General features: G+C 48.7%; 2 protein-coding genes across 5 annotated transcripts in view; both read left to right on the forward strand.

Annotated features, from left to right (window-relative positions):
- Positions 1 to 22311, forward strand: part of PXN (paxillin) — a 51903-nt gene extending 29592 nt beyond the window's left edge. For 3 of the 4 annotated variants that reach the window (XM_055706243.1, XM_027814000.2, XM_005445277.4), the window contains 10 exons: positions 357 to 583; positions 1085 to 1200; positions 3154 to 3293; positions 3688 to 3892; positions 4415 to 4550; positions 14900 to 15070; positions 15415 to 15588; positions 16156 to 16237; positions 16602 to 16750; positions 18710 to 22311. In XM_055706243.1, coding sequence (XP_055562218.1) covers positions 357 to 583; positions 1085 to 1200; positions 3154 to 3293; positions 3688 to 3892; positions 4415 to 4550; positions 14900 to 15070; positions 15415 to 15588; positions 16156 to 16237; positions 16602 to 16750; positions 18710 to 18976 — 1667 coding nt within the window. In that variant the 3' untranslated portion in view covers positions 18977 to 22311. The remainder of the gene's footprint in view (positions 1 to 356; positions 584 to 1084; positions 1201 to 3153; positions 3294 to 3687; positions 3893 to 4414; positions 4551 to 14899; positions 15071 to 15414; positions 15589 to 16155; positions 16238 to 16601; positions 16751 to 18709) is intronic. The other variant, XM_055706251.1, reaches the window with a different exon arrangement.
- Positions 22312 to 22589: 278 nt separating this feature from the next.
- Positions 22590 to 25915, forward strand: RPLP0 (ribosomal protein lateral stalk subunit P0). Its single transcript, XM_055697997.1, has 8 exons — positions 22590 to 22696; positions 22863 to 22966; positions 23351 to 23526; positions 23624 to 23711; positions 23966 to 24112; positions 24598 to 24783; positions 25148 to 25288; positions 25677 to 25915. Exons 2-8 carry the CDS (start codon positions 22913 to 22915, stop codon positions 25839 to 25841), a joined length of 957 nt encoding a protein of 318 aa, XP_055553972.1. The 5' UTR covers positions 22590 to 22696; positions 22863 to 22912; the 3' UTR covers positions 25842 to 25915.
- The last annotated feature ends 303 nt before the right edge of the window (positions 25916 to 26218 follow it).

Below are 26218 nucleotides of genomic sequence, written 5' to 3' on the forward strand. Positions count from 1 at the left end.
TAGTCTGTGTCAATATCCTGTTGCGAGTTGATCTCTGGGCAGGTTTCTCCTACATTGCTCTGGTGCAGGGTGCAATGAGACAACGGATCCCTGTTGTTGGGTGGTTTTCCAGTTAAGACAAAAATCTGAGACTGACATTGTTTTTCTGGCTGCTTTATTACCTCTTGGCGTTTTCTTTGTACGAGAAGTTTGATTAACCTGTTCAGTCCTGGGCTGCAGTAATGTTTTTCAGGGCATTTAGTATAGACGAAGTCTTCCCAAAGACCACCTGATACAGGTATCCTGAATGAGACAAAAGAAAAAGCTGTAGTCCAGAATTTTACCACTTTGTTTTTGTTTTCCTTGCTTTCCTGCAGATGCCTTACTGGCAGACCTGGAATCCACCACCTCACATATCTCCAAACGACCAGTGTTTCTAACGGAGGAAACGCCTTACTCCTATCCAACTGGAAACCACACATATCAGGAGATTGCTGTGCCACCTCCAGTGCCTCCGCCACCTTCCAATGAGGCCCTGAATGGCACTGTGATTGACCCCTTAGACCAGTGGCAACCCAACGTATCCAGATACATCCACCAGCAGGTAAGTGAATGTGTGTGGATGGGGAGGGTGCTTGCTTGTTTTGTTGGTGTGCAGTATCTCGCAAAGTAGATGAGAGGAGGGAACAGCGAGAAGCGAGGATGAATTTGGCTATGAACAGAGTGGGGAAATGGACAGAGGTGTGGATTTTTAATAGAACTAACTAGTTGGAGCAAAAAATAATTTGAAACCCATTGTCATTGTTCCGAGAAAATGGTAGTATGATGAGACTAGTGTTAGTCATCTGTCTTGTAGCCTGTGGAAATCAGACTGGGGGTTTCCAGCACAGATCTGCGACTCATAGGCAAATCTGAAGCAAGTGGAGAACAGTTCTTCCTTGTGTAGCTCATCTGATGGAGGCTGGTTTGGCTATATAGCAGAGTGTGGGGTTTTTTTTTTCTTCTTCTGCAGGGCTTTGCTCTGCACTATCCATGTGTGGGGCTGCAGTGCAGTAGTGTACATTTGCTTTGTATTCTGTTTCCAATACAAATCTCATTTCCACAGCCTCAGTCCCAGTCTCCTATATACAGCTGTAGTGCCAAAAGCTCCAGTGCCTCTGTTCCTAGAGACGGGCTCAGCTCTCCTTCTCCCCGTGCCAGTGAAGAGGAACACGTCTACAGGTATCTTGTCCCTGTTAAGAGAGAAGCCTGGCTCACAACTTGAGCCTGCTGTTGCTCGTGCTGCCTTCTATAAGGGGAAACAAACAGTGCTCCCTGAGTATGTTATGTTGCCTTGTGTAGTTTTTGATTACCTCTTTGTAAGAGGCCACTGTAACTTTCATACTCATTTCAAACATTGACCTGGCCCTTTGGTTTGCTCCAGCTGCAGAAGAGGTTAAGACCCATCAGACAGAGCAGGATCTGGATTGTGTTGTGAAGGATACAATCCAGAGACAAGTATGACAAATCCATCCCCCTGTTAAGCAGTACAAAAGTTCTTTAGGAGGTGGGTGGCCTTTGGGTCAGTTATCCTGGGGGATTCAGTTACCTGAGGCCTAGCGGGATGTGCAGTGACATGAATTTTCAAGTAAATTAGAACTTCTTAAAACTCTTAATCTCAGTAGTGGATTGATAGTTAGATAACTAGTTTATACTCACAAAGACAGCTGCTTTTACACTGAGAGGTTGGAGTAGCGGCCTGTACAGTATAGACAAGAACTTTCTGCTGATGTGGGGGTGAGTGAGGAAGAGGCTGTCAGAACTTCATCTGTGATGGCCCTCTACAGTGCACTCTGTCCTGGGTACCTTTTTACTGTGTGGAGACTGGTGTTTCTCTGGTGTTGTGTTGTAACCATGCCTAGCTCTTTCTGCTGAGCAGGAAGCTGCTTTCAACCAGAACTAATTCTGGGTAGAGGCAGGCATATCCAGAGGTGGGCCAATGGAGGCAGTAATTGCAATTTTTTCGGATGGCTGCATGCAGTTATACAAAATAGAGGTAATTACAGCTGTAAGTCCTCCTGTACCAAGGGCCTGGTGTGAATTGTGACTTGCGTGCTTGGGTTGGGATGAAGTATGCCCTCCTCAGATTGCATTTTGGATTTTCTGTTGTGGTTTTTTTTTTTTTTTTTTTTTTTTTTGCTGTTGGTTTGAAGAGAGAGATAATAACTGCCCTTATGGAATTGTGTAATTGTCACAGGTGTTCCAGTGTCAGAGTCCTAAAGCCTGTTACATACTAACTTCCTGAGCTTAACGTAATAGTATGCACAAGACAGAGGTTCCCATTTTGGAAAGTATCTTCTTGATAAAATAAGAACGTCTAGAGCATTAGAAGTTACTTTTTTATATGTAAAACTAGAAGAAAATAATTGCCTTGTCATTGATGATGGGAAGACTGTAATTACCATAAAAAATCACTGCATTGGTGCTAAGTCTTGCTTTGAAACAGTTTGCAGTTGTATGTAGTAAATGGGAACACCTGTATAGGATAAGCAATTATTGCAGGCAGTGTTTTATACACACTTGTGCACAGGTAAACGTCTTTCAAGCCTTGCTTATTTAACACAGCAGAAAATAGTTTCAAATTACTTAAAAATTAGAGTTCCCCAAATTAAAGGTTTGAGGACTTGAAAAAGAGACCTTGAGTGCTGCAAGAGGCTACCACAATATAACCTGCTGCTTTTGACTTCTTGTTGATACCTTGAGGTTTGTAATTTGCCTCTTTCTCCAGTCTGTGTTAGCCGTGCATTCCCTTGCTTCAGGGAGGAGGTTTCTGCTGCTTGGTGTGATGTCAGCAGAAACAAGTCATTTTCCTGTATGCAAGCTAATGGTTCTGGGCTGTTCTGTGCATCTTGGATCTGCAGATGGTTAACTCTTTGCTACAGGGCTGTGCAGCACGTGGTTGTAAAATCTGAGGCCCCACCCATCAATTCTATTTCTTTGTAACTGACAACTGAAGATGTGGCTAAGCAGTGGATGTGTTGTAGTCATTTCACAAAGCACACATCTTCTTTCCTCCAGAACTAAAAGCATCAGCTTGAAAAGAATACATGTGTAAACTTTGTGAACCTATTGTAAGTTTCTCTCCATCCTTCTGCTGTATATAGACGAAGTTTCACACTACCCTTTTATCTTTAGTTTCCCAAACAAGCAGAAGTCTGCAGAACCATCTCCTACAATGACTAGCTCCTCTCTGGGCAGCAACCTCTCAGAATTGGACAGACTTCTTCTGGAACTGAATGCTGTTCAACATAATCCCACAAGTGGCTTTCCAGCAGGTAAGGTATAGCAAGATATTTGGTATGAGTGGATAGTGTGATTCTTAAAATGATAATCTGCTTTTTCCTTCCAACATCCTTACTGAGGGGAGACCCTTCCAGCCCCTGATCGAAGATTGATTTGGTGTAGGTGGGATCTGTTGAGGTCTGTGGTGTACCACCCGCTCAAAGAGAGGCCAGCTTCAAAACTGGCTCTAACTAAAGTTCCAAAGTTAGATGAGGTTGCTCAGGCCCTTGTGCTCTTAAGTTCTGATTAGCCTCAAAGATGGATGCTCCACAAGATTTCTGGACAATTTGTTGCTCTTGCCTGTGATTTTGTTGCTCTTGCCTGTGATTAGCATGTATGTATGGACCTAGGAGTCTGAATGGCTGTTTTCTGCTCCTCTTTCTTAAGATGAAGCCAGCAGAAGCCCATCACTGCCCAGCATGACTGGACCTCACTATGTTGTCCCAGAGAGCAGCAGCAGCTCTGTGGGAGGGAAGGCTGCACCCCCTACAAAAGAAAAGCCAAAGCGAAATGGTGCACGTGGGATTGAAGATGTGCGTCCCAGCGTGGAGAGCCTGCTGGATGAGCTGGAGAGCTCTGTGCCAAGTCCAGTGTGAGTAGTGGTTTGGTGGCTGCTGGCTTGAGTGGCGTGGGACAGGCTCTTGTGGCAATAGTGACTGTAGTGTAGGGGCAGATGCTGCAGGAGTGATGGAAGATGGGCTTTGTCTAAAGGGTCAGAAGTCAAGCAGGCACATGAAGATGCTGGTGCTTTTTTATCTACTCCTGTGTGGAAAAATACATGTTATATTATGAGAGGTGAATTGTTCAAACTCAGATTTATAGCTGATCACAAATACCCACTGTCTGACAAAATGAATTTTTGGTCATTGTCCATTAATGGATGGCGCGCGTGTGTGTACATACTCGTGTTAGACTTGGCAGAGAGACAGGGGTCTGTGTGTTGTGGAAGCTGGGTCTGGGGAAGGGCTGGCCAGGGTGGGCAGCACTGATGAAACTTGTCATTGTGTGCTTGCCTGGTGGAGCAGTGGGACTTTGGGTCTAGGAGTGCTCTCCCAGGCTTAAATGCACTCTTTTTTTCTTTTCCTCCCACCCTCCCCACCCCCCACCTTTTCAGCCCTGCAATCACTGTGAGCCAAGGCGAGGTGAGCAGCCCCCAGCGAGTCACCGCCAGTCAGCAGCAGACCCGTATATCTGCTTCTTCAGCTACGCGAGAACTGGATGAGCTGATGGCATCTCTCTCTGACTTCAAGGTACCCTGTTAGGACAGTGCTTCGTCTTGTCCCTCCCCACCCCCAGACTCTTGCCTGTTAGCCACATCTGCTGACCTTGTTTGGTCTCCAGAATGCCCTCTTCACCTCCCAGACTTGCTCTGAGAAACTTCCCGTGGTGGTATTTGTGCTTTCAGAGTGCTGCTGCAGGTGTTCTCGACTGCTATAAATTCTTGTTGCTGGGAGGGTAAGGTGGTTCTGGGGTCTGTTTTTCCTTTGGTTCTGCAATTTGTCTGTTTGCCAAAGATAACGAGCTTAATTACTGCTCAGTAAGAGGTGAATTATTTTGCTGTACTACAGCATAACAAAAAGTAGGAGAGCATGGGACACCAGTCTGCTTACTGAAAGAGACCAGGCTCTTCTCTTTGGAGTGCATTTTTACCCTGATGTGCATTCCCTGAGGAGGATCTTCCAGACATCTGTGGTGTAAGCACTGAAGCCTTTGCATCAGGCAGCTGGAGACTTCATAGAGTTCCGTCTTAAAACAGTCTCTCTTAGTCACTTCAAAATGGGATTAAAGTCTGAGCTTCTTGTGCGGGCAGAAAATGGCAAATACTATTCAGAATTTTGTTTAAAAATCGAACTGTTGTATTGGATGAGAACTGATATTTCAGTTGCAAGTAGCACATAAAAATCCAATTACAGGGTAAGCTCAGGAGTAACTTGCCCACAGTCATCTTGATATGTGAAGCACTTGGCGTATGTACTTGGATAACGTGTTCTTTATTCACATAGGTCTGTTATCATTCTTGCATTAGATGATTAACTATGCAGCTTATTTTCATGACACTTCAGTTACCTGTAATAGTAGCAAAATGAGAAATATTTTTTTCTTACTTTCTACTTTCATCTGCTTTGCTTATAGCCTTACTGAATTAGTCACTTAAATTTGTTCTGAGAGAGGTGTAGAAAGCAAATATCTAACACATTCTCCTTGTTATCGCTGTTGGGTTTGCCTTTCTTACATATACATGAAGTCTGCTTTCTAATCCTAAGAAAGTCCCTAACTCTGGTTTTTCCTCATACGGAAAATTCCGATGCTTGGTGTTTCTTGTCTGTGCTGAACTCTTACTTCCTCCTACCATGACTTTAGGTGGGACAGCTAATGCTGAGGAATGTTTTGTGAGGAGAGGTAGACAGGCCATTCAGTTACAGCTTTGCTGTTTGTTGTTCTCTCTGTTCTACCATTCCTGTGAGTGTTTTTGATGTGTGCGCTGGGTTTTGTGAAGCTCATTACAATACCTGGAGTTTTGACCAAGTGCATGAGTTCAGAACCCAGCAGTGAGCATGCATGCTCTGTGGGACTTTGCTTGCCTTGCACTTGCTGGAATTGAATTCAGGCTGCCATTTCTGGCACATGTACTGCATGTTGTGAGAATCTAGGAGTTACTGTTTTCTCTAGACTTACTGTAGTGTGTATTTAGTCAATTGCAAATACTGGGAGCGTAGTGTTGCCTTCTTTTCTCTGTATTAGTCTTAGAGCAGAGTGCAGGATATGCACAAGTGTCTGTTCAGTCTGGCTGAAAAACTGCACTGTTGTGAAGCTGGAAAGAGTTCCCACCTGCACTGCTGGCGTACCCTGCCTTGCTCCTTCCACGTGCTGGGGGAGCTTGAGCACTATGGCTTCATGCCCCTGCTGCTTTTACCAGGGCTCAGAAAACAAGTTTGGGTGTGGTTTGGCTATGGCCTTTGCTCCTAGGTGAGCTCTTGGCAATCAAGAATGATGTTGCCCAGCACATGTTTTCCTTGCAAGATACAAGGAGCGGATGTGTTTAAGTGCAGGTGTTCAGATGCTTTGCAATCTTGAGAAAAGGCCTTAGAATCTTTGTGCAACTCCAATAAAACCTGCATGACAGAGACTATCTGCATTCTGTAATACTGTCCACCTTCCTGGCTTAGTTTCTGGTTGAGCTCTGAGAGTGAACATGCAGCAAGATCTTGAGATTTGGGCTTTATGAACACAGCGTTAGTATTTTTGTGAGGCGTTGAACTCGTTTGTGTATAAACATTCTTCCTGAAGCACAAAGAACATGGTTTCTGTGATTGTTTTCCTTTTGTTAATATTGTCACTGACATTTTCAACTTTTTTAATGGTTACTTTCCTTTTTCCTGTCCCCCAGGTTGCTTCATTTTCCCTTCGGTCCTTTTTGTTCTTACCTCCTCTATTTGTGCCAAATAGTGGTGTTAGCTTGTCTGTAAAAATGTGTTTCTAGTCTCTACCGGTGGCAGGATATAAGGGAGAGAAGTGGAGACTTTGCGAAGGTGCATAAAAGGTTCGGGTACCAGACCTGCATGTGGTTGCAAAAAATAGGACAGAAAAACCAAGTTATGATGTGTAATTAGTTGGAGTTGGTAGTTGGTACTACTAGAAGTGTACTAGAAGTTGCAGTAGATGGGGGAGTGGAGGTACTGATACTTGATTTTTTCATGGAGCCCAGAGTAAAAGGTGCTATTACAGACTGATACATTACCCTTTTATCATCTTTTGCTCGCTTTAATGAGTTGCTCGTTCTTTTTGCTTACAGAATCCATTTGATTTTGGTTATCTAGCTCATCAGTCAGTGGACACTGAAATTACTTAATGCACTTGTTTTTTCCAACCTCTGCCATTTCTGTGTAATACAATACCTGCTTACTGCATAGCTAAATGTTTGTATTTAACTATTCTGTTACTGTTGAGTGTTTAATCATGGCTCTTATTTTGGAGCTAGTATGCTTTCAGTATGCTGGAAATACTTGCTTTTGAATGAAATGTTAGTCGTGCTTTGAAAATGTCTGACTTCATTTTAGGGAGTCAGGAAACTAAGTGTGAACCACATCATAAAACCAGGTTACTTTTACAGGTGCGTCCAGCTTAGGCAAAATACGAGGGGGGGCAATATTGGGAAATGCCCTCATTTTTACTATTGGATGTACTTGCTAGTTCTTTTCCTCTCTGTTGTAACTGTGGGTCTTGCTGTGCTAGTCAAGGGGAGGAGCAATCTGTAAAGAATTGTGGTCCCCTATTGCTCTTTCCTTTTTGAACATGGTCTCCCTGCAGGACTACTGTTGTGACTTCACAAATGTGTGACTGCTTGCCAGCTCCTGATCCTTTGGGATGGTAGCAGCTTAGGTCAGCTGAAGGTATATATTTCTTCCATCTGCTGGCAGATTTAGTGCACGTTCTGGTTAATTTTATGCTTTTGTTCATAAGTACCTCTAAAAGGTAAGTAGAGACTGAGATGCCATACATGGGCTTAAGAAGTTATGTGCCCAGCTACTTTGGAGCATAAACATCTAGCTTCTTGAAGCTTGTTTGGAAAATGTGACTAAGAATCAGAGCAGGTTTTGATAGTTCTTGGTTTTGGAAATCCCTTGTGGATATGATTTTAAAAACGAGAGGGCTCAGCATTGGTCTTAAGCTGACCTGCTGTGCAAACTTGTCCAAGCCACTGTTCTGATTTTCCCTTTTTAAGAAAAAGGAGTAATGCCAGTTTGCCTCCTAGAGTTTAGCCAGGAACCACTGAAAATGGGGAAGAGAGGACCCATGATCTTTTGTTTTCAAAAGACCGGGTAAGTCAAGGAGAACTAAAATCTCTGTATCAGTTGCTCTTGTTAGTGTATTTTGGATCAAAATGAATATTGATTTTATTACAGTGTAAATGTGGAGGCTTTGGCTTAAGGGGAAGAGGCTAATCTAGCCACCTAAGCAATGCTTACAGGGGCATGGAGTGACTGACAGACTTGTATAGCTTCAGTGTGTCATGCCCAAGGTGAGATTAGTGATGTGAATACAACAAAGCCTGTGTCATCTGTTCTTGCTGTGAATGCCCTGAAGCTTTGTTTTTGTTGCCATGAACTCAGTCAACTGGAGCATTTTATTAGTGTATCAAGAAGAAAATGTCATGCTTTGTTCTATTCATTGATTGCTTTTTTCAGCTTTGAAGTGTAAAATTTACATTCCTGACTGAGTGAGGTAACGTGACCTTTACTCACAGTCTAGACATTCCTGCGTTGGTAGCTGGCTTCCCAGTGGCCATTGCATGCCCCATCATGGCTGCAGATGAACACATCAGCTATCACTTAGGAGGGCATAGGAAAATAATCTCAGTGGCTGTAGAACTTCATCTCCTATAATCTCATATGAGTAGCTGCACAATGTCATACTGGTTCTGCTCTTTGATATCTCGTTTTCCTTCCTCTTGGAAGTAAGGCATTGGATCAGCGTGACTCTTGGAATTGGAGGTCATGATTGTTATAATGCTTAATTCTTTGTTTTTTTTTCTTCCCCTTACCTCTGTCTTTATCTTTTTATCTCCTTATTCCTTCTGTCTCCTTTTTGCAGACTAGTTCCACTATGTCTCTGATTTCTGACCCTTCCCTAGAACCTCTTCCCAGTTCAGCAAATGCAGACTCCAGCAACACTCCTCACAGTTTCACAGTGCTGTCCTGTTCCAAACACCCTTCTGCAAGTCAGAGTGGGGGCTCTGCAGTGCCAGGATCTGCCCCCTCAGCAGTCCTGTGCACTGAGGAAGGCAGTAACACTGCAGTTCTGCCTACTTCAGGCCATTCTGCTGCTCCTCCATGTGTGCCCTGTTTGCCACAAACAGCCCCTGTGCCCCCACCACGGGTCTCTTCTGGTTATGCTACTCATAGGGAGCAGATGACCTCTGCAAGCTTGAGTCGGCTGAGCAGGAAGCCTGACTCTTCTAGAAATGCTCCCCAGGCTGTGCCGTCTTCCAGTTTGGAACTTCTGTGTAGATCTGCTAATGTAGAGGCACAAGGCCTGGAGTACGATTTAGCAAAAGAGACTGAGAAGAAGGAGCAGAGAACTGACCCCAGAATCTCAAGTGTACCAATTTCCAGTGCTTTAAATGGTCAGGGGAAGGGGCAGATACCTAAAGAGCTGGATCAACAGGGAGCATTCAGGGACCATTCAGCCTTTCCTTCCCAGGGCAGAAGTACAGAAACAGCTTTAGATGAGCTGTGGGCCCTGGAGCTGCCTGCACAAGTGCCAGAGGTACATGCAAAGAATGACAGTGTTTTGAATCCTGTGTATGAACCTTCTGTTGTTGCCCTGGATCGGTGGGATGTCTTCCCAGACACTAAAAACCAGTTGGGCTTTGTAGTGGAGCAAGGACAGGAGCTAAAAGCTGGAGTACTGCATGAAACCAAGGTAGATGGCTGTCCTGATCTGATCAAGAAGAGGCAGGGCAGAGAGAGAATTCCTAGGAAGGCAGGTACTGCTGACATGAACAAAGCCAGAGAAGAGCAGGAAAACGAGCAGTTCAGAAGCTCTGCAGTCACTCTGGAATCTCCTGAGAACATTTGGAAACCTGAATGGGACCTGCCATGCATCTCTAAACCACCCATTGAGAGGATTTCTGCATCAGGCCAGGCAGGCACTGAATGAATGGAGGAGTAGGATGAGTCCTAGCTAAGACTGTTCTGACAGCATACTAACATTTTCTGTGTGGTGTCAGTGTGCCTGGCTCACCCACACTAACAGCATGCAGCTCTGAGCAATGTTACTGACAGCTGCATGTCACAGAGGTTTGAAATCCTCTGCTTTATCTTGTGGTCTCTTCTGCATGTCAGTTAGCAGCACGGAGCATGGCAGTTTGTAGGGACTTCCCTGTGAAATGGACTTTTGTTCCCTAACTGGGGTAAGGCTCAGTCCGCAGAGGGCCTCTGAAAAGTTAAAATGACTGTTTTGTTCCACCGAGGATGTTCCTGACTTGGGATGGCAGCTCCCCTCCTGTGCTCACCTTTTTAGGTCTCGTTACTGGAGCTGTTAGTGTTCCTTCCAGTGCTAGAAGGACATTTTGTGCACCAGATGTCTCTGACCCAGCATCTTATGCCTGTAAAGGGCAAATGCAGAGAGGCTGCTCTGTGTCCTTGCGATGCTGAGGTTTCTTTAATGCTCAGTGGAGTGGTCATGCTGCACCTCCTATCTTGGCTTCCTGCTGGTTAATCTTTCCCTTCCTTTTCTAGATAGTTATTTTTGGCTGCTGTGATTATCCTTACGGGGTTTTTCCTTGCACTGAGTCACTGTTCTGGGCTGTGCCAAGAGGAGTTTTGGCATTGTGGAATAAATGTCATCACTCTTCCTGTTTGCAGTTGTCACTAATGGCTTGTGTTTGTGCTCTTGCATCTTGGGGCTTGCTCTGACATTGCTCTTCTCTGCTGATATTATTACCTTTGTCATTTAGATTAAATCTTTAATCAAGAGGACAAAAGAGACAGCGAATGTGCATCCAATGTATCATGACCTCTCTCCAAGGCGTAAACTAGGTCCTGGCGTATTGCACAAGACTGAGTCTCAAGGTCGCTTGACTGGAGAGCTGCAGGACAGACTGGGCATCGCTAAACAGGAACAGGAAGAATGGAAAAACCAGGGTGACTGGCTGACAGAGGGGGTCGTTAACACTTCCAGACCCCCAGGGGAAGAGCAGAACAGTGGACAGCAAGTAGAGAAGGTAGAAGGCAGGGACATGCTGGGAAATTCCAGCATGTCCCTCTGCCCAGATAGCATTGTGTGAAGGTGCAGATTAAGTTTCTGAGTGACCTAAGCAACATGAAATGAAGAACTAACGCTTTCTGCTCACCCTTGTGTGGCCTGAAAAGGGAACTGGCATGTGGGTCCCTAGTTCTTGGTGTTTAAGAATCGGCGTGGGATCTGAGGGTGCTGGTGCTGGTATCTGTCTGGGCAGTCAGCTACTACCACGTGTCAAATGTCCACATGGGGCTTATTTTTAAAACCACACTGGGAAGCCTGTCAGAGGCATGCTTTGTTTTCCCCAGTGCTGTACCTGTGCAGGAAGTTCTGGGTATAAGATGGTGCTCTTCCTTGAGCTACACAGGGAAACATGTTTTCTAGTTCCCCTTCTCTTTCTGGCTGCTTTTTACTCTTAGATTAACGTACTGGTAAGAATAAACCTTCCTGTTGCAGGAAGTGCTTGTGGGTTCCTCTTTGGATTTATTCACCTTTCTTGTTCCTCCATGTCTTTCTAGGTGTTTTTTCCTCCAGAATCCCCACTTCCCCCAAGGAGGACGGTCTCTGTTCCAGCCTCTCCCCCGCTCCAGCCTTCCAAAGAAGCTGCAAAGACAGTCCCTGCTAATGCTGCTCCCTCTCATGTCTCTGGCCCTGCACCTTTCCTTCCGGTCCCACCTCAGCCTTCCCATGTGCCATCTACCCCAGCCTCTAGTCTAGTCTCCTCCTCTTCCTTCAGCTTGCCTCCCCAGCCTCCTTTCCAGTGGGAAACTTCTGATGATGATTATCATGAGCTTTCTGTTGTGGGCACCTCTCCTTCTGAAGGTCCTAGGCATTCCTGTTCTCCTCAGACCTGGACCCCTAGCACCAAGACAGTTGTTTCTGTTGGCTGTCAGACTGAAGATGAAGCTTTCTTCCCACAGATGCAGGCAGGCTTCTCTCTTCTGGTTTGCTTTTTTAGCCATGTTTTTCAGTCCAGCTACTGCTCCCAACTTGATAGCTCAGTAGATAGAATGTTCAGGTGAAGGCTGGTACTGAACTGCTAGGTAGGAGAGAGGAGTCATTGGCAACATCTAATCCCAGCTGCTGCCTGTCTGGCACTGCAGAGTACATGTCTGTGCAGTAACCTGTTGGGGGGTGTGTGGTTCCTGTCTGTCCTGATGATCACTTTGTGCAGCAGGGACTCGATTTCCCTCTGAGATGAAGAAGCTAACTCTGAAACACAGGCTGTAGTTGGAGTGGGGGGAGTAAAAGATGGAAAAGTCTTGATACTGGAAGGAGCAAGGACAGCTGTCCACAGGGCGAGTGGATTTTGGGGGGGAGATGACATGATCAAGAGCTGTGTTCTGCATCTCCCTGCTACAATCAGGGAAGAGCTGTAGCCCTAGGATGGTGAGAAGTCTTAATGTATGAGAGCAGTGCAGTGGTGTGCAATGTTACGTGTACGCAATGACTCTCAAGCAGTGAACAAGGAAACACCTCTGCATCTTGAACTGTTGTACTTTTCAGGTGACCTCTGCTTCTCCCCTCATCTACAGTGCCAATCTGATGGCTGCTCATGCACCCCTGGGCCCCCCTGCCCCTGAGAAGGCAGGACCTCCTTTCTGTTTTCTCAGCATGGTGTGCTCTTCTGGTTGATGAGTGTGCTGCAGATGCTGCTGGGATCTGCTCCTAAAGCTCCCAGTGCCGTGAATGTAGATCATGTCCTGTAGTGCATGGTTTGCTGCTCATAGAGCTCCTCACTGGACTTGAGTGATGGCAGATCTCATGGGTGAAGGGTGGGAATTTGAAGAGCCTTTGCATGATGAATTTATGTGGCTGCTGTGCTGAGTGTCCCTTGTAAACAGCAGGCACTGTGTGCAGGAGGTGGGAGCAAAGCTCTTTCAGGTAGGGACTCATCTGTGGGCTCTCAAGAAGGCTTGATTTTAGAATTTGTACTTTTAGAAATTGTAGTGGGCACAGGTGGGTGTGCCTGTACTGACATTAGCTGTGGCTTGCAGGAGTATGTGGTCCCTACAGGCAAGGGTGAAGTGCTCTGTTGCTACATGTCGAATTAATCTCATCTCCTTTCTGTCCAGATGGTATTTATCCTTCATGTGTGGCATGTGTGCCTGCCCTTGCCTGGTAGCCACAAGCCCCTGGTTAAAGTGAGAGAAGATACAATTCTTTTGACATGGTGCAGGTGCAGCCTTTTTCCTGCTGCTGTGCTGTGCAGGAAGCCCTGGCTTTGTCCTGGGACTCTGGCCTGGCTTGGTATGCAAAGCTCTGTTGTTTCTCTCTGTGAGAAGTCTCTTTGCAATGATGTGCTTTGGAGACAGTCACCGTAACGCTTTGGTAGCAAGTAACTGCTGTGTGGCAGAGGGTTTGTTTTAGGCTCGGGACATGGGGGTGTGATGAGGCTGCTCTGTGCTGCTGGACTCGGAGAGGCTGGCCTGGCCGCTCGTTATGGGCTGGCTGGGAGGCGAGAGGAAGGGAAAAGCTGTGCCTTGGCTTCCCTTGGGAGTCATGCTGCATGCAAGGCAAGGCTGATGAGTGTCTGTATGTGTGAGTGTAAAAAAGCTAAAATTATGGATGTCATGAGAATTTTTATGCAAACAAGTAGAAACCAGGGTTTGTCATTGAGTAAACTAGTCGACTGCAAGTACAGCCAGCTGCAGGATGGGGAATAGAGCTCCTCCTGTGGCTGGAAGGGCAGGTTCTGCCAGGGCTCTGAAGCACTTCAGCGTGTCCCTGTTCTCCTGGCCGGGCTGGCAGCAGGCTGGTGGGTTGTTATGAAGTGTAGATTTTATGTCCGTTTTAATCTATCCCCTTAGTAAGAGAAAACATGAGCTCCATACCAACATCTTGGGGAGGGACTTCTTTGGGTCTCTAAACCTGACAGTAGCTATAGCAGTGCGAAGTCAGCTAAAGTGCTCTGTGTTTGATTATTGTGGTTTGTCTGCAACAGGGGCTGTGTGGCCAAAGAGAACATACGCTTTGTTCTCTCGTAACACAGGGTTACGAACCTAAAAACGTTTCTCCCCCTCCTCTGTGAAGCCTTTCCAAGCTGTGTGTACAGTGGTAGTGTTTCAGAAACAGCCTCTGAGAAAAGTATTTTAGTCCTCTTCCCCCCACCTCCATGCGTTTCCAGCGGTCTGACAATAGACGTGGCAGTCTCTGTTGCAGTCCTGTCTGCTAGGTCTCTGCTGTGGATGCACTGCCCTCTCTGTAGGTAAACAGCAGGCAACTTGAAAAGGGAGTTATTTTCTTCCTGCTTCCACTTGCTTAGCTCAGGCGTGGGATGAGAGCCACCTGATGGGGGCCGAGGAGACATGACAGAAAGATCTGCAGAAGGTGGTGCAAAAGGAGGGAGAGGAAAGGAGATAGCTCTAACTGAAGGGGAAACGAGATGAGGAAGGGGGGGAGGAATCTCTGTCACAGAGCAGAGAGTGACAACTGAGAGAGAGCAACAGCATAGGAACAGAGAGAGGTCAAGGGGAAGGGCCCCTCTGGATGGTGCCTCTGCTTTGTCAGCTGGCCAGGAACTGATGAGGTAAAGGGTGATATTTGGCAGAGGCTTAAAGAGCACTGTACTGCCTGGGACGTGCTGGTGACTGCTGCTGTATACGCAGTGGAGGAAAATCAAATCATCAGTTCACAGCTCTGCTGTTATACATCCCAGGGTCTCTGCATGTCTCTGCATGGGCAGAATACATGTGTGTGCTTGATCTTGGCTCTCACTGGCTTCTGCAGAGAGCGTAGCTGTCTCCTAGCAATCTCCTGTCTGTCTCTGCAAAGGAGCCACTGGCGACAACAGCAGGCATTTATCTTGTGAGCGCAGCACACTCACCTTACGGTCTTTGTTTTCTTTTCCCTGCAGTTCATGGCGCAGGGGAAAGCCGGGAGCAGCTCCCCTCCATCCACAGCCTCCAAGCCTGGCAGTCAGCTGGACACCATGCTGGGAAGTCTCCAGTCTGACCTGAACAAACTGGGTGTAGCTACGGTTGCCAAAGGTGTCTGTGGGGCCTGCAAGAAGCCTATCGCTGGGCAGGTGAGTTGAAGGTGCTGTCACATTGCTGAATCTTGGGCTGCAGCTGGGAGTAATGGGGAGGGCTGTTTCGTGAGGCTGAAGAGACTGGAGATGCTGGAGAAACTGAAGTACTCTATTTATCCACTGGCTAGGTACGCTGTAAGCTCCTCCAGTGACCTCTACCCTGCCCTTGAGGGACTGCCCTCTCCTGAGATGATAGGTAATTCAGTTTTCATGCTACCCCAGTCCAGGGCTCACTTAAGTAGTAGAACTTGTCATTCTTGCTGACCTCCAGCTGGTAACTTGTCATGTGGTCTAGGGGAGAGGGAGATAGAGTTGTCCTTCATAATTTATCTTCCCAACAGGTAGTTACAGCCATGGGGAAAACCTGGCACCCTGAGCACTTCGTCTGCACCCACTGCCAGGAGGAGATTGGGTCACGTAACTTCTTTGAGCGGGATGGTCAGCCCTACTGCGAGAAGGACTATCACAACCTCTTCTCTCCTCGCTGCTACTACTGCAACGGGCCGATCCTTGATGTGAGTTCCTTGGCGGGTTTAAGGGTGCTGGCAAGGCGCTGCAGGTCTGGGTGTTTAAAAACTCCACCCATGTGTTCTGGGTGGAAGATTTTGTTTGGGGGCTTATATTTTCCCTTTCCCCTGGCTCTGAAAGGGAAACAACTTGGCCCAGTCAAATTCTTACACTAGTGAGAGGAGTTAGTCCTCCTTACCTTCGCTGAAGTTCCTTCAGAACCCCACATGGCTCCATCATTCCAGTAATGAGTCCTGGGCTTTTGTCTGTTGGTAGCATGTAGTAACAGGCACCAGTGCTAGTCCTGAGAGCTGGACGGGGCCCTGTATAAGGGAGGAAGCAGTGTGTTAAGATCCTTTTAGGGTAAAAAAAAACCCGTGAGCAGTGGGGAAAGCCTTAACGAGCCTGAGGCAGGGGAGAATTGCCTCAGCTCTCTGAAGGACAGTCTATTTTAATGCATGCTCTTGTCAGCACCAACATTAATGTGTTCTTCCCCCCACCCAGCCCCCCCTTACTCGCCTCCAAACTGAAGCCATCGTTTACGTTACTTACACTTTGTGTCTTCTTCTGAACAGAAAGTGGTGACTGCTTTGGACAGGACATGGCACCCTGAACACTTTTTCTGTGCCCAGTGTGGAGCTTTCTTTGGACCTGAAGGTATTGCTGGTTTATGCAAGGGGAGAACAATCTGCTCCCTGAACTGCAGACAAGTGTGTAAGGCAGAGCTGCTATTAGGGGACAGCCTGGAAGTGACAGGGGAAGTACTGGAGATGGAAGTTCCAAGGGCTATAGCTGTTTATGGGGGAAGCATGCTACCAGTAATCTCCTCCCTGGGGAGGGAGGAAGAGTGTGCACGTGTGTGCATGGGACAGGAAGGGCAGCAGAGCGAGGAGCAGCTGCCTGCTGCGTGTATTAGCAGGGGAAAGGATGATCCTACCCACACTAGTTACACTGCAGAGCTTAGCTGGCCAGAGGTAAAGATCAGGTGCTGATGCTCTTTGCCCCTCTTTTCCTTTGGCAGGATTTCATGAGAAGGATGGCAAAGCCTATTGCCGCAAGGACTACTTTGATATGTTTGCTCCCAAGTGTGGAGGCTGTGCCCGGGCTATCCTGGAAAATTACATCTCTGCCTTGAACACTCTGTGGCACCCTGAATGCTTTGTCTGTCGGGTAAGAAACCCAAGGTCCTTTGCTGCTGCTGTACGACCCCTCTCATTTCCACCCTGCAGGCTTCTGGTCCCTTATCAGGAAAAGGCATCTGTGGGGTACTGAAGGGCAGCCAGCCCCACAAGATAAAAACATGTCAGCAGCCAAACACCTTCTTGTTCCTCTGCCTGTTTATGTTAAACTTTCTAGCTGCTTTGCTCTTTCTGTTCCCAGCTGCAATTATGGGCTTCTGCAGCAGCTCACAGATAAAGAGAGACATTTTCTGTGACCTTTAAATAATTATAAGCTAAGCTCCTTTCTGAGCACTTGCCTCAGTGATCAGATTTTGAGGATCTTTCTCCCATGCTCCGTCTGACAATGTAAACTAATGAGACTGACCTTGTTCAGACAAACACGCAAGTCAGTGAAACAGTGGCAGGCTTGGTACAACAGGCATAATAAACAGGAATACTGCAGATTAAATGCTTGGCACTTTTTCAGAGAGCATGGCAAATATTAACTCTTACAGGCCCCGAGAGATGAGCAAAACGAGTCAGTGTTTCCTGGAGTGGGAAAGAAGGGCAGAGACCAGAACAAGCAGCAGAATCGTATGCTGCTGGTTCCTGGTGTGATGCTCAGAGCAGACGGTCAGTGTACTGTTGGGACTGCCTGTGGTTCCTGCAGTGGTGTGCAGAGAGTGGAGACATAAGATGGCAGTCCTGACTGTGTGGGGCCTGGGGAGGGCTATCCCTTTTTGTGCAGAGATTGAGACTTTTATCAAGCAATTCTGCTTTACTTTCCTCCTGCTGCCACACTGCCTGTGTTAGTGGGGCCAACACTGGTGTCTTCCAGGACATGAGATGTGATTCTCTTGCTGTTTTTGCTGAAGCCAAAGCAGGCTTTTCAGCTGTCCTGCTGACTGGGGGAGGAGACTGTTTATTGAAGAAATTGTTAGCATTTGAGAAGTCTTGAACTCGCTGCAGGCCAACTGCATTTGGCCCAGTATTGCAAGTGTTCAGCTATCCATGGCTCTGCATTCTGTTTGCCTCATGCCTGTGTACACGCTGGGTCCGGCTATGTGTGATACTCTGTGTCCTCCCTGGGGAAGAGGATGATGTTGGGGCTGAGCAAAACCAGGGTTCTGGAAATCTGGCAGCATCCTTGACTCTTTCCCACATACTGCTGCTTCAATTTCCTACTCGTAAAAGGAGGGGAGTCTTATGGGGATGGTGGGTGCTTCTGTTGCAGATTCTGAAGTGTAGCTTCCTCGGCTGCCTGACACTGAAGGAAGGGGTGAGGAGCTCTGGATGCTGATAAGCACGTAGCTGGTGTATCCTCCTTGTCTCTTCAGAATCATTAGCACCGTAGAACAAACGGTTTCTCCAAGTAGCGATGCCTGTGTGGAGATGTTTCAGGTTGGCCGATCCTGTGCAAAGTGTACCTGCATAATGGCAGCCATTCTGGAGAGATAATTTGTAAAGATTAATTGTGCCTCATTTTCTCAGCTAGAACCAGTTGCCTGTTCATCAAAATTCTGCTACATGAAAGTCTGTGTTGGTCCCTGCTTCTGCTGGATATGGTGGGAATGCTGGTGTGACATTTAAAAAAAAAAACAACCACACCAAAACAAGGAAAGGTGCTGCAGTGTTTCCCTCTCAGGGGAAGGAGTGTTCTCCTTTCTCCTGGCTGTACACATCTGGTGGCTGATTTATAATATTTTCTTTGTAGAAGTGAAACCAGCTGGGGGAAGGAGCACAATTAATTGTCTTGCTTGTGGCTGTATCTGTCCATCTATTAGTCTTTCCTTGGAGACTCTTGTTGATGGACAGAATTTGACTCTTGGACAACAGGACGATGCTGAAAGGCAGCAGCTCATCCTGCCCCCAGCACAGCTAGGCTGTGCCACAGAGCAGAGGAGGTTTGTGGAGCTGCCCGCATCCCCAGCTTGTTATACATTCTGTCCCCTTCTGCTTTATCCTGCAGGAATGTTTCACCCCCTTCATCAATGGCAGCTTCTTTGAGCACGATGGGCAGCCCTACTGTGAGGTGCATTACCACGAGCGTCGCGGCTCACTCTGCTCCGGTTGCCAGAAGCCTATCACAGGACGCTGCATCACTGCTATGGGCAAGAAATTTCACCCCGAACACTTTGTCTGTGCCTTCTGCCTCAAGCAGCTCAACAAAGGAACCTTCAAAGAACAGAACGACAAGCCCTACTGCCAGAACTGCTTTCTCAAGCTCTTCTGTTAGAGGCATCATAGATGGGCGCTAAGCATCTTTCTGCCACCCCCTTGGCAGTTCTGTCTCTCTGAACATTACTGTGATTTAGAAACCTTACCAGGCAGGGGAGGAGGGTGGGGTGGGCGTGGGGTGGGTGTGCTTTCTGCTGCTATGGAGAGGCAGTAGATCCCGAGATGAGACGGACCATTAAACTGGAAAAGCCCTTGCTGTGTCTCAGTAGAGAGAGGCCGAGATCCCTCAATATGGTGTGTGTGTCTGTGTGTGTGACTTGACAGCTGAGCTTAGCTCGAGGGCTCCAACGGGGAGATTTTACCCAGCCCCCTCCTGGCAGAAGGAGTCTCTGCCTGTACGTTTGAGCCCACCCCTGAGCTCCCTGAGCAAGTCCTAACACTAGCAGACAGCACAGCCCTCTGCTTGGACACCTCTTTCTCAGGCTTTTGTCTGCATGTGTGCAGTCTGAGCAGTAGCACAGCGAGGGCACCCCGTGATCTCAGTGCCACCCTGGCTGCGCTCATGAGAGCCATGTGGCACGTATGACTTCCTGAGATCAGAGTGTCAACACAGGCAGCCAAGACCCTACAAGGGTCTCTCCAGTTCCATTACACTGTAAGGAGATGATACCACTTTTTTTTTTTTTTTTTTTTTTTTTTTTTTAAAAAGGAATCAAAGTATTACTGTGTGGGGTGGGTTTTTTTTTTCCTCCCCCTTAGTTTGTTATTCCCTGCCATTTCTCAACACACTGGAGCAGGAGCTGGAGTAAGCCCTGACCATCCTTCAGCACTGATGTGTGCTCCTGTGGGTGATGTCCTATGCCAGGCACCTCCGCCAGCACCCAGGCCTGCTCAGGGCATCTGCTCCCCTTGCCTTGCTGCTCCTGGGAGAGAGGAAGAGGCATCGTTCCTTCTTTAAAAGCAGGTGCAGAGAGATTAGAGCACAGCCTTTTTCATCATCCCTGTCATGAGCGAGTGTGAGGTGTGTGTGTTTATCTGGCCTGCAACTCTCCCATGTATCAGGGCCTGAAACCGTTACAAGAGCAGGGAGAAGTGGAGGGGTTTAAGAAGCCAGAAAAAAAATTCCAAACTCTATATCCTTTCTTCTTCCTCTTTTTTGCTAATGAGACCTGTCAGCCCCTTGGTATTTCCCTTTTCTGTGCTCTTGTTAAACATGTTCTACTGAGAGATGCTAGAGCAATAACCTTTTATATTGACTGTTGCTGGTATAACAAGTCCCTTGGGTCAGGTGTGTGACACACTTGGAGTTTTACTATCAAAATGAATACTGTATCCTGTCTTTGATAAGAACTGTAGATTTCTACACTGATTTTGAATTCATATCTAATTTACTTTTATTCCTCTTATACAGAAATTGGTTTTGAAGTGATTTTAAGAAAGCAACTTTTATATCAAGCTGTGCTGTTCTAGGCAGTGTGCCAGTTGTGCTGGTTTACTGCATCTGTAACCTCAACGCTTTGTTAAGCCTAACTAACATTCAATATTTTCTTTTTATTGCGGGTTGGGAGGGGCTGGAATCTATGGGGAAGAGAATATGACTTGGTGGTTTTTGTTGTTGTTGTTGTTTTTTTTTATTATTTTTTTTCTCCCTAGCACAGGCAGGTGAGCTGTGAATAGCTTTTTTTTTTTTTTTTTTTTTTTCCTTGCTCCCTCTCCTTTGGGTCACCTGAAAGTGTGGTTTTTGGGGGTTTATTGTAACCTGTAAACTGCTGTATTTGAATCACCTGCCGTTCTCCCAAAGCCCAGCTTCCAGGATGTTACAGTGAGTCTTAATATGATGCTGCAGCAGCAGGGAAGAGCTCAGACCTTTTGTCTTTGGTTTGTCCTCTTCAGCCACCTGGACCCAGAGCAAGGCCAAGCAGGGAAGGCATTCCCTTTCTCCAGGACCAGAGCAGGGCTAAGTGGGGAAGGGGTTCCTTTTCTCCTGTGGAAGACCTTATGACTAAGGAGAAGAAACCGGGAGAGTCAGACTGTTCCTGACTAGCTGTGTAACTTTGGGCCAGTCACTAAACTTTACTGTGCCTCAGTTTCCCCATCTGTAAAATGGGGGCAGTTTAGCCTGGGTTGGTGAGGTTATTTTGAGGCTTAGTTCACGTTTCCTAAAGCACTTTTAGGTCTCTGGCTGGAGGGTGCTATGGAGGGTGAAACGACGTTGAAATGCCCGATGGCATTCTGTGGTAGCAGCTTGAAGCAGCCCAGGGAGCAGTGTTAGGAATTGCTTCTCCAGAGCACTACAGCAACATTGCCGTCAACATCTGGTTGTGCTTTTCAGCTTGGCAGCTGCATTAGGGGGCTGGGGGCAACCGTGTCAGAAACCAGCCTGACCTTAGGCTGGAATCTGTGGGTTACTGTCCCGTGTGACCTTGCTGCGGTGCTTCGCTGCCCTGCTTGGGTCACTGAAGCTGCTTTCCCTGTACAAATGAACCTCAGTTTGCGGTTGTGAGAGCTACAGCTGTGTCAGCTGGGCTGAGCGCTGCTCTTGGAGAGTGTGAGGCAAGAAATCTCATCTTTGAAATCTACTGGACTTGCAATTGACGTTTTGAAGCTGCATGTGTTTATCTTGCTGAAAAGGTCAGCTGGTTTTGGCCCCGCTAAGAGGACAAAAAGCTGTTGGGTCAGTAGTGCCGGAGGGGGGCAAGAAGGTGTTTCTGGCACTACTGCTTGTGGTGTGACACCTGCAAACTGTGTAATCATGTGCCTCAGTTTCCCTGTCTCTGGGGAGTCTTTAACCTACCTCACTGCTAGTTGAGGCTTAGCGTAGGTGACGCTTCTGGCACGCGTGGAAAACCTGGGGCGCAGGGTGCTGCGGAGGGGTGCTGGTGCTGCACGGCACCGAAGGGGAGGCTCATCTGTCGTTAGTGCTTAACGGAGATGGTTAAACACTTGTCTCCTGAGCAAGATGTTGAGCGTGCCCTGGGTTTATCTGGTTTCTGACATGCTGGGGTGCTACATGGATGCTAGTCTGCCAAATAATGACTTTTGGTGGCTGCCGCCGCCACCACCGATGTCCAAAATGCCTGTTATTTGATTTCAGATGCAGTTTGAGAGTAGCAGAGTGGGCGGCCCGGGAGGGTGGCATGTGGGGAGCAGGGGCAGCAGGGTGGGTGGCAGCACCCCGGCTCCTGGGGCGGCTTTCATTTCCCAGGCCCTGGCTCTGTGCGCAGCTCCCCCGCAGAGTGCTGCCCTGGGGTGGGCCTGGCACACCAAGCCCGGGCTGGGCTGGGGGTTGCTCCGCTGGGTCGACGGTTATTTGATGTTTTTTCTCCCTTGTAAAAATTTAACTCAGCTTTTTTTTTTTTTCTTCCCCCCCCATTTAAAATTGTTGCAGTTACGCTAATAAAATTTTTACCGTTAATTCGCGCGTGTGTGTTGCGGTTGTTTCTAGCCCTTAAGCTTGTGAGAAACCAGAAATAAAACGGGTCCCCTGCGGGGGGGGCTGCGGTGGCGGGGTCCCCTCGGGGGTTGTGGGGTGTGTGCTCCTCCTCCCGCCAGGGGGCGCCTCCCCCCGCCGGCCGCCGCCTCCTGAGCCGCCCGCGCCTTCCGCCGGCGCGTGGCGCGCTGCTCAATGAGAACGGCGGGCCGCCCTGATTGACAGGCGGCGGACAGCCAATGGGCTGAGCGGAGGTAACCTCGCGGCTCGCTGCGATTGGGCGCGAGTGGCACTATAAAGAGGCGTGGGCCCACCCTGCGGCCTTTCTTTCCCGGAGCCCTTGTGGAGGTGGGAGAGCGGCGCGGTGGCTCCCGGGGGCCCGGGCCCGGGCGGCGGTGGGGGCGTACCCGGGGTCCTGGGCCTAGGACGGGGAGCGCAGAGCCCCGGGGAGGGGGCGGTGGAGGCGAAGGAAGGGAAGGGTGCGACCCGCCTGAGCCGCGCTTCTCCCTGGCAGGTCCCATCTCGTCTTTAAACCCGCCGGGCGATCCTTGGAGCACCGCCGCGATGCCCAGGGAAGACAGGGCTACGTGGAAGTCCAACTACTTCATGAAAATCATCGTGAGTGGCGGCGCGGCCCGGCCCGCGTGGGGCGCTGCCGGCAGCGGGGCCCGGCCCGGCGCGCCGGGGAGGGTGGCTTTTCTTAAAGAGATGGGGTGCGGTAGGCTCTCGGCGTGGTTATAGGAACTATAGAGATCAAGATGTTCCAGATCGGACCATTTTAGGGCTGCTGTGAGGATTCGTTGTGGCAGTTACAGAGATAAGTTGTTCAGGAATCTGACTAGAGAGCTGAGTGAAAGGTGCAGCCAGCGTCAGCCTGAGCTGAGCACTCAAACTTCTGACACATTAATTTTTACGTTTTAATAAATTTTATTAAAACTTGATGCTGCTCTGTGTACCGATCCAGATTTTTTTTGTATAGTTACGGTGTTTTTCTTGCTGTAGCAACTCCTGGATGATTACCCAAAATGTTTTATTGTGGGAGCAGACAATGTGGGATCCAAGCAGATGCAGCAAATCCGTATGTCCCTGCGTGGGAAGGCAGTTGTGCTGATGGGGAAGAATACGATGATGCGCAAAGCTATTCGTGGCCATCTGGAGAATAACCCTGCCTTAGAAAAGTGGGTAACGCTGTCTGAATATACTCCTGGATCATCTGTCAGGGAGGAGGGGATGTTGTCTGAGAAGCAGAACTGAAGGCTGTCATCTTTCCTTCAGGCTGCTGCCTCACATCCGTGGTAATGTGGGATTTGTCTTCACCAAGGAGGATCTGACTGAGATCCGGGACATGCTGCTGGCTAACAAGGTAGGGGAGATCAACCCTCGCTGTGTCTCTGGGCTGACAGAATCTTCACTGGAGATACCTGCAGAGTAGAAGTCCTCGAGGATTGGGAACTAGGCCCCTGCAGCCTTAGCCAAACTGCTTAAGTTCAGCTGTCTCTTCTTGTGTGTGCCTGGGTGCTGTCCTTCCTGGAGGAATGCTTCAGGAACAAGTTGCTGCCGTCTCACAAGATGTGAGAGGTGAACATTCTTCCAGCTTCTCGTTTCCCCTTTCTCCAGGTGCCAGCTGCTGCCCGTGCTGGCGCTATTGCTCCCTGCGATGTGACCGTGCCAGCCCAGAACACTGGTCTCGGACCTGAGAAGACCTCCTTTTTCCAGGCCTTGGGCATCACCACAAAGATCTCCAGAGGGACCATTGAAATTCTGGTTAGTGAGCAGTGAGCTGCTGCTGTTGAAGCTTTTCCTTGACTATAGGACCCTGATCGTGGCAGTTGAGGGAGCTGTAAGGATCAAAGCTCCCATTTGTGCTGTAATGCTGTATCAGCAGTCTGACTGCTCCACTTTGGGAACTTGAAGGAGGATGTCTGGCTTGTCTCCAGCTTGCAGTGTGGGGGGATAAAAGTTTTCCATCAGATCTCAGCTGCGTGGGTCGGCTCTGCTGGAGCAACTCAAAGGCGAGCTACCTGCAGGTGATGCGGGAAGGGCGGTGCCTTTCTCCCAGCTGAGATGTACCTGCTTGTGTGGTCTAGGGCTGTCTCAACTTGTGGAGCCAAACTTGGAGCTTGTTTTTGTTGTGCTGTGTGTTTCTTCAGTTCCATCTTTTGCCATTGGAAATGCGCGTATGTCTCCCGTTGCATTCGCTGCCTGAATGTCTTTGCGCGTAGTCACCCCTTTTCCCCTTATTTCCTCAGAGCGATGTGCAACTGATCAAGACTGGAGACAAAGTGGGTGCCAGTGAAGCCACCCTGCTGAACATGCTGAACATCTCCCCCTTCTCTTTCGGGTTGGTGATCCAGCAGGTCTTTGACAATGGCAGCATTTACAACCCTGAAGTGCTGGACATCACTGAGGAGACCTTGCACAAGCGCTTCCTGGAGGTGAGTGCCAGAACCTGGATCCGTTATGTTCTCCCTCTTCACCTCATTGCTGTGGGCAGTTGGCACTGTCCCAGAGTGAAGTGTCCTGTCTGGTATTTTCCATGAGATTCTGCAGAGCCAGGAGCTCTCCCCGGTGCCCTGCAGCAGCAGTCTATCAGGGAGTACCTTCTGTAGGCTTTTTCATCTGAAGCTACTTCAGGAAGCCTTTGAGGTCATTTAAATCTTGATGCTTTGGGTAATTTCACTGGAGCTGTGTTAATTGTGTGCATTGCCCACTATTCCTCGTTATTTTGGCAATGCAGAAACTGCCATCATCTGCTGTGGTTATTTCTCAGAACACAGAATCACGCGTCTCTCCTCACAGGGTGTTCGTAATGTTGCCAGCGTCTGTCTGCAAATTGGGTACCCGACCATCGCTTCTGTGCCCCACTCCATCGTCAACGGGTACAAGCGGGTCCTAGCTGTTGCGGTAGAGACTGACTACACCTTCCCGCTGGCTGAAAAGGTAATGGCTGAGTCCCATCTGCTGGAGACAGAGTGTTAAAAATGCATCCAGGCACTTCCACAGAAATGCCTTAGTTTGAATGGACTCGGACCTGCCTGTGTGCGAGGGACCTGCCCTGATGAGGGGCGCTTGCTTCCATATGCTGTGTACAAATGGCAGGAGAAAGCTACATTCCCTGGCATTCCTTCCTCCCTGGGGTTGTTACACTTGAATGTAGCTGCAATGTCTTTGATTCTTCATACACAGCAGCGATAGGGGCATGTATTTGGCTTCTGGTAAGCTGCAAGCATTGCCTTTGTGATTACAGAGAAGAGGTTTAATCCCTCAAAATGTTTCTTTCCTTTGAGTTCACCTTTTTTTTTTTTTTTCCCTCCCTGCCCTTTTGCAGGTGAAGGCCTTCCTGGCAGACCCCTCTGCGTTTGTGGCGGCCATCCCTGTGGTAGCTGAAGCAGCTGCACCTGCTGCTGCTGCCGCTGCTGCTCCGGCAAAAGAGGCGGTGAAGGAAGAATCGGAGGAGTCGGACGAGGACATGGGCTTCGGTCTCTTCGACTAACAGCGGCCACCGTCTGTCCTGTTTGTGTCACAGTTGGTCCAATGGGAGAAATAAAAAGCTATTGTACACCTTGACGTGTGCCCGCATCGATGGTGTAGTCTGCAGAGCACTTGGGGCTTGGGGCTCGGGGCTCCGGTGGGGCTCGGTGTGCCCTGGTGTGCCCCCGGGGAACGGGTGTCCCTCGGGGCTGCTGCTCACTGCACCGGGCCCTCCCCACCGCCCGCCCGCTGCGGCCAGGGCCGAGCGGGGCCGCGCCCCGAGCCGGCCTGTGCGGGGCAGCGCCCGCCGCTGCCCATTCTCCAGCGCTCGGTGCCGCCGTGCGGCGCGACCGGGGCCCGGGCGGGCGGAGGCGGCGGGCGCAGCCCGGGCCAGGCCGC

This window comes from Falco cherrug, chromosome 1 (assembly GCF_023634085.1).
Source record: "Falco cherrug isolate bFalChe1 chromosome 1, bFalChe1.pri, whole genome shotgun sequence".
In the NCBI taxonomy this organism is placed as follows: domain Eukaryota; kingdom Metazoa; phylum Chordata; class Aves; order Falconiformes; family Falconidae; genus Falco; species Falco cherrug.

What these genes read in the sequence shown, in the direction of transcription:
- RPLP0 (XM_055697997.1), top strand. Translation starts at nt 22,913, where the DNA reads ATGCCCAGGGAAGACAGGGCTACGTGGAAGTCCAACTACTTCATGAAA. An exon ending in ACTACTTCATGAAAATCATC is followed by an intron (nt 22,967 to 23,350) that starts GTGAGTGGCGGC and finishes TTCTTGCTGTAG; the next exon opens with CAACTCCTGGATGATTACCC. An exon ending in CCTTCCCGCTGGCTGAAAAG is followed by an intron (nt 25,289 to 25,676) that starts GTAATGGCTGAG and finishes GCCCTTTTGCAG; the next exon opens with GTGAAGGCCTTCCTGGCAGA.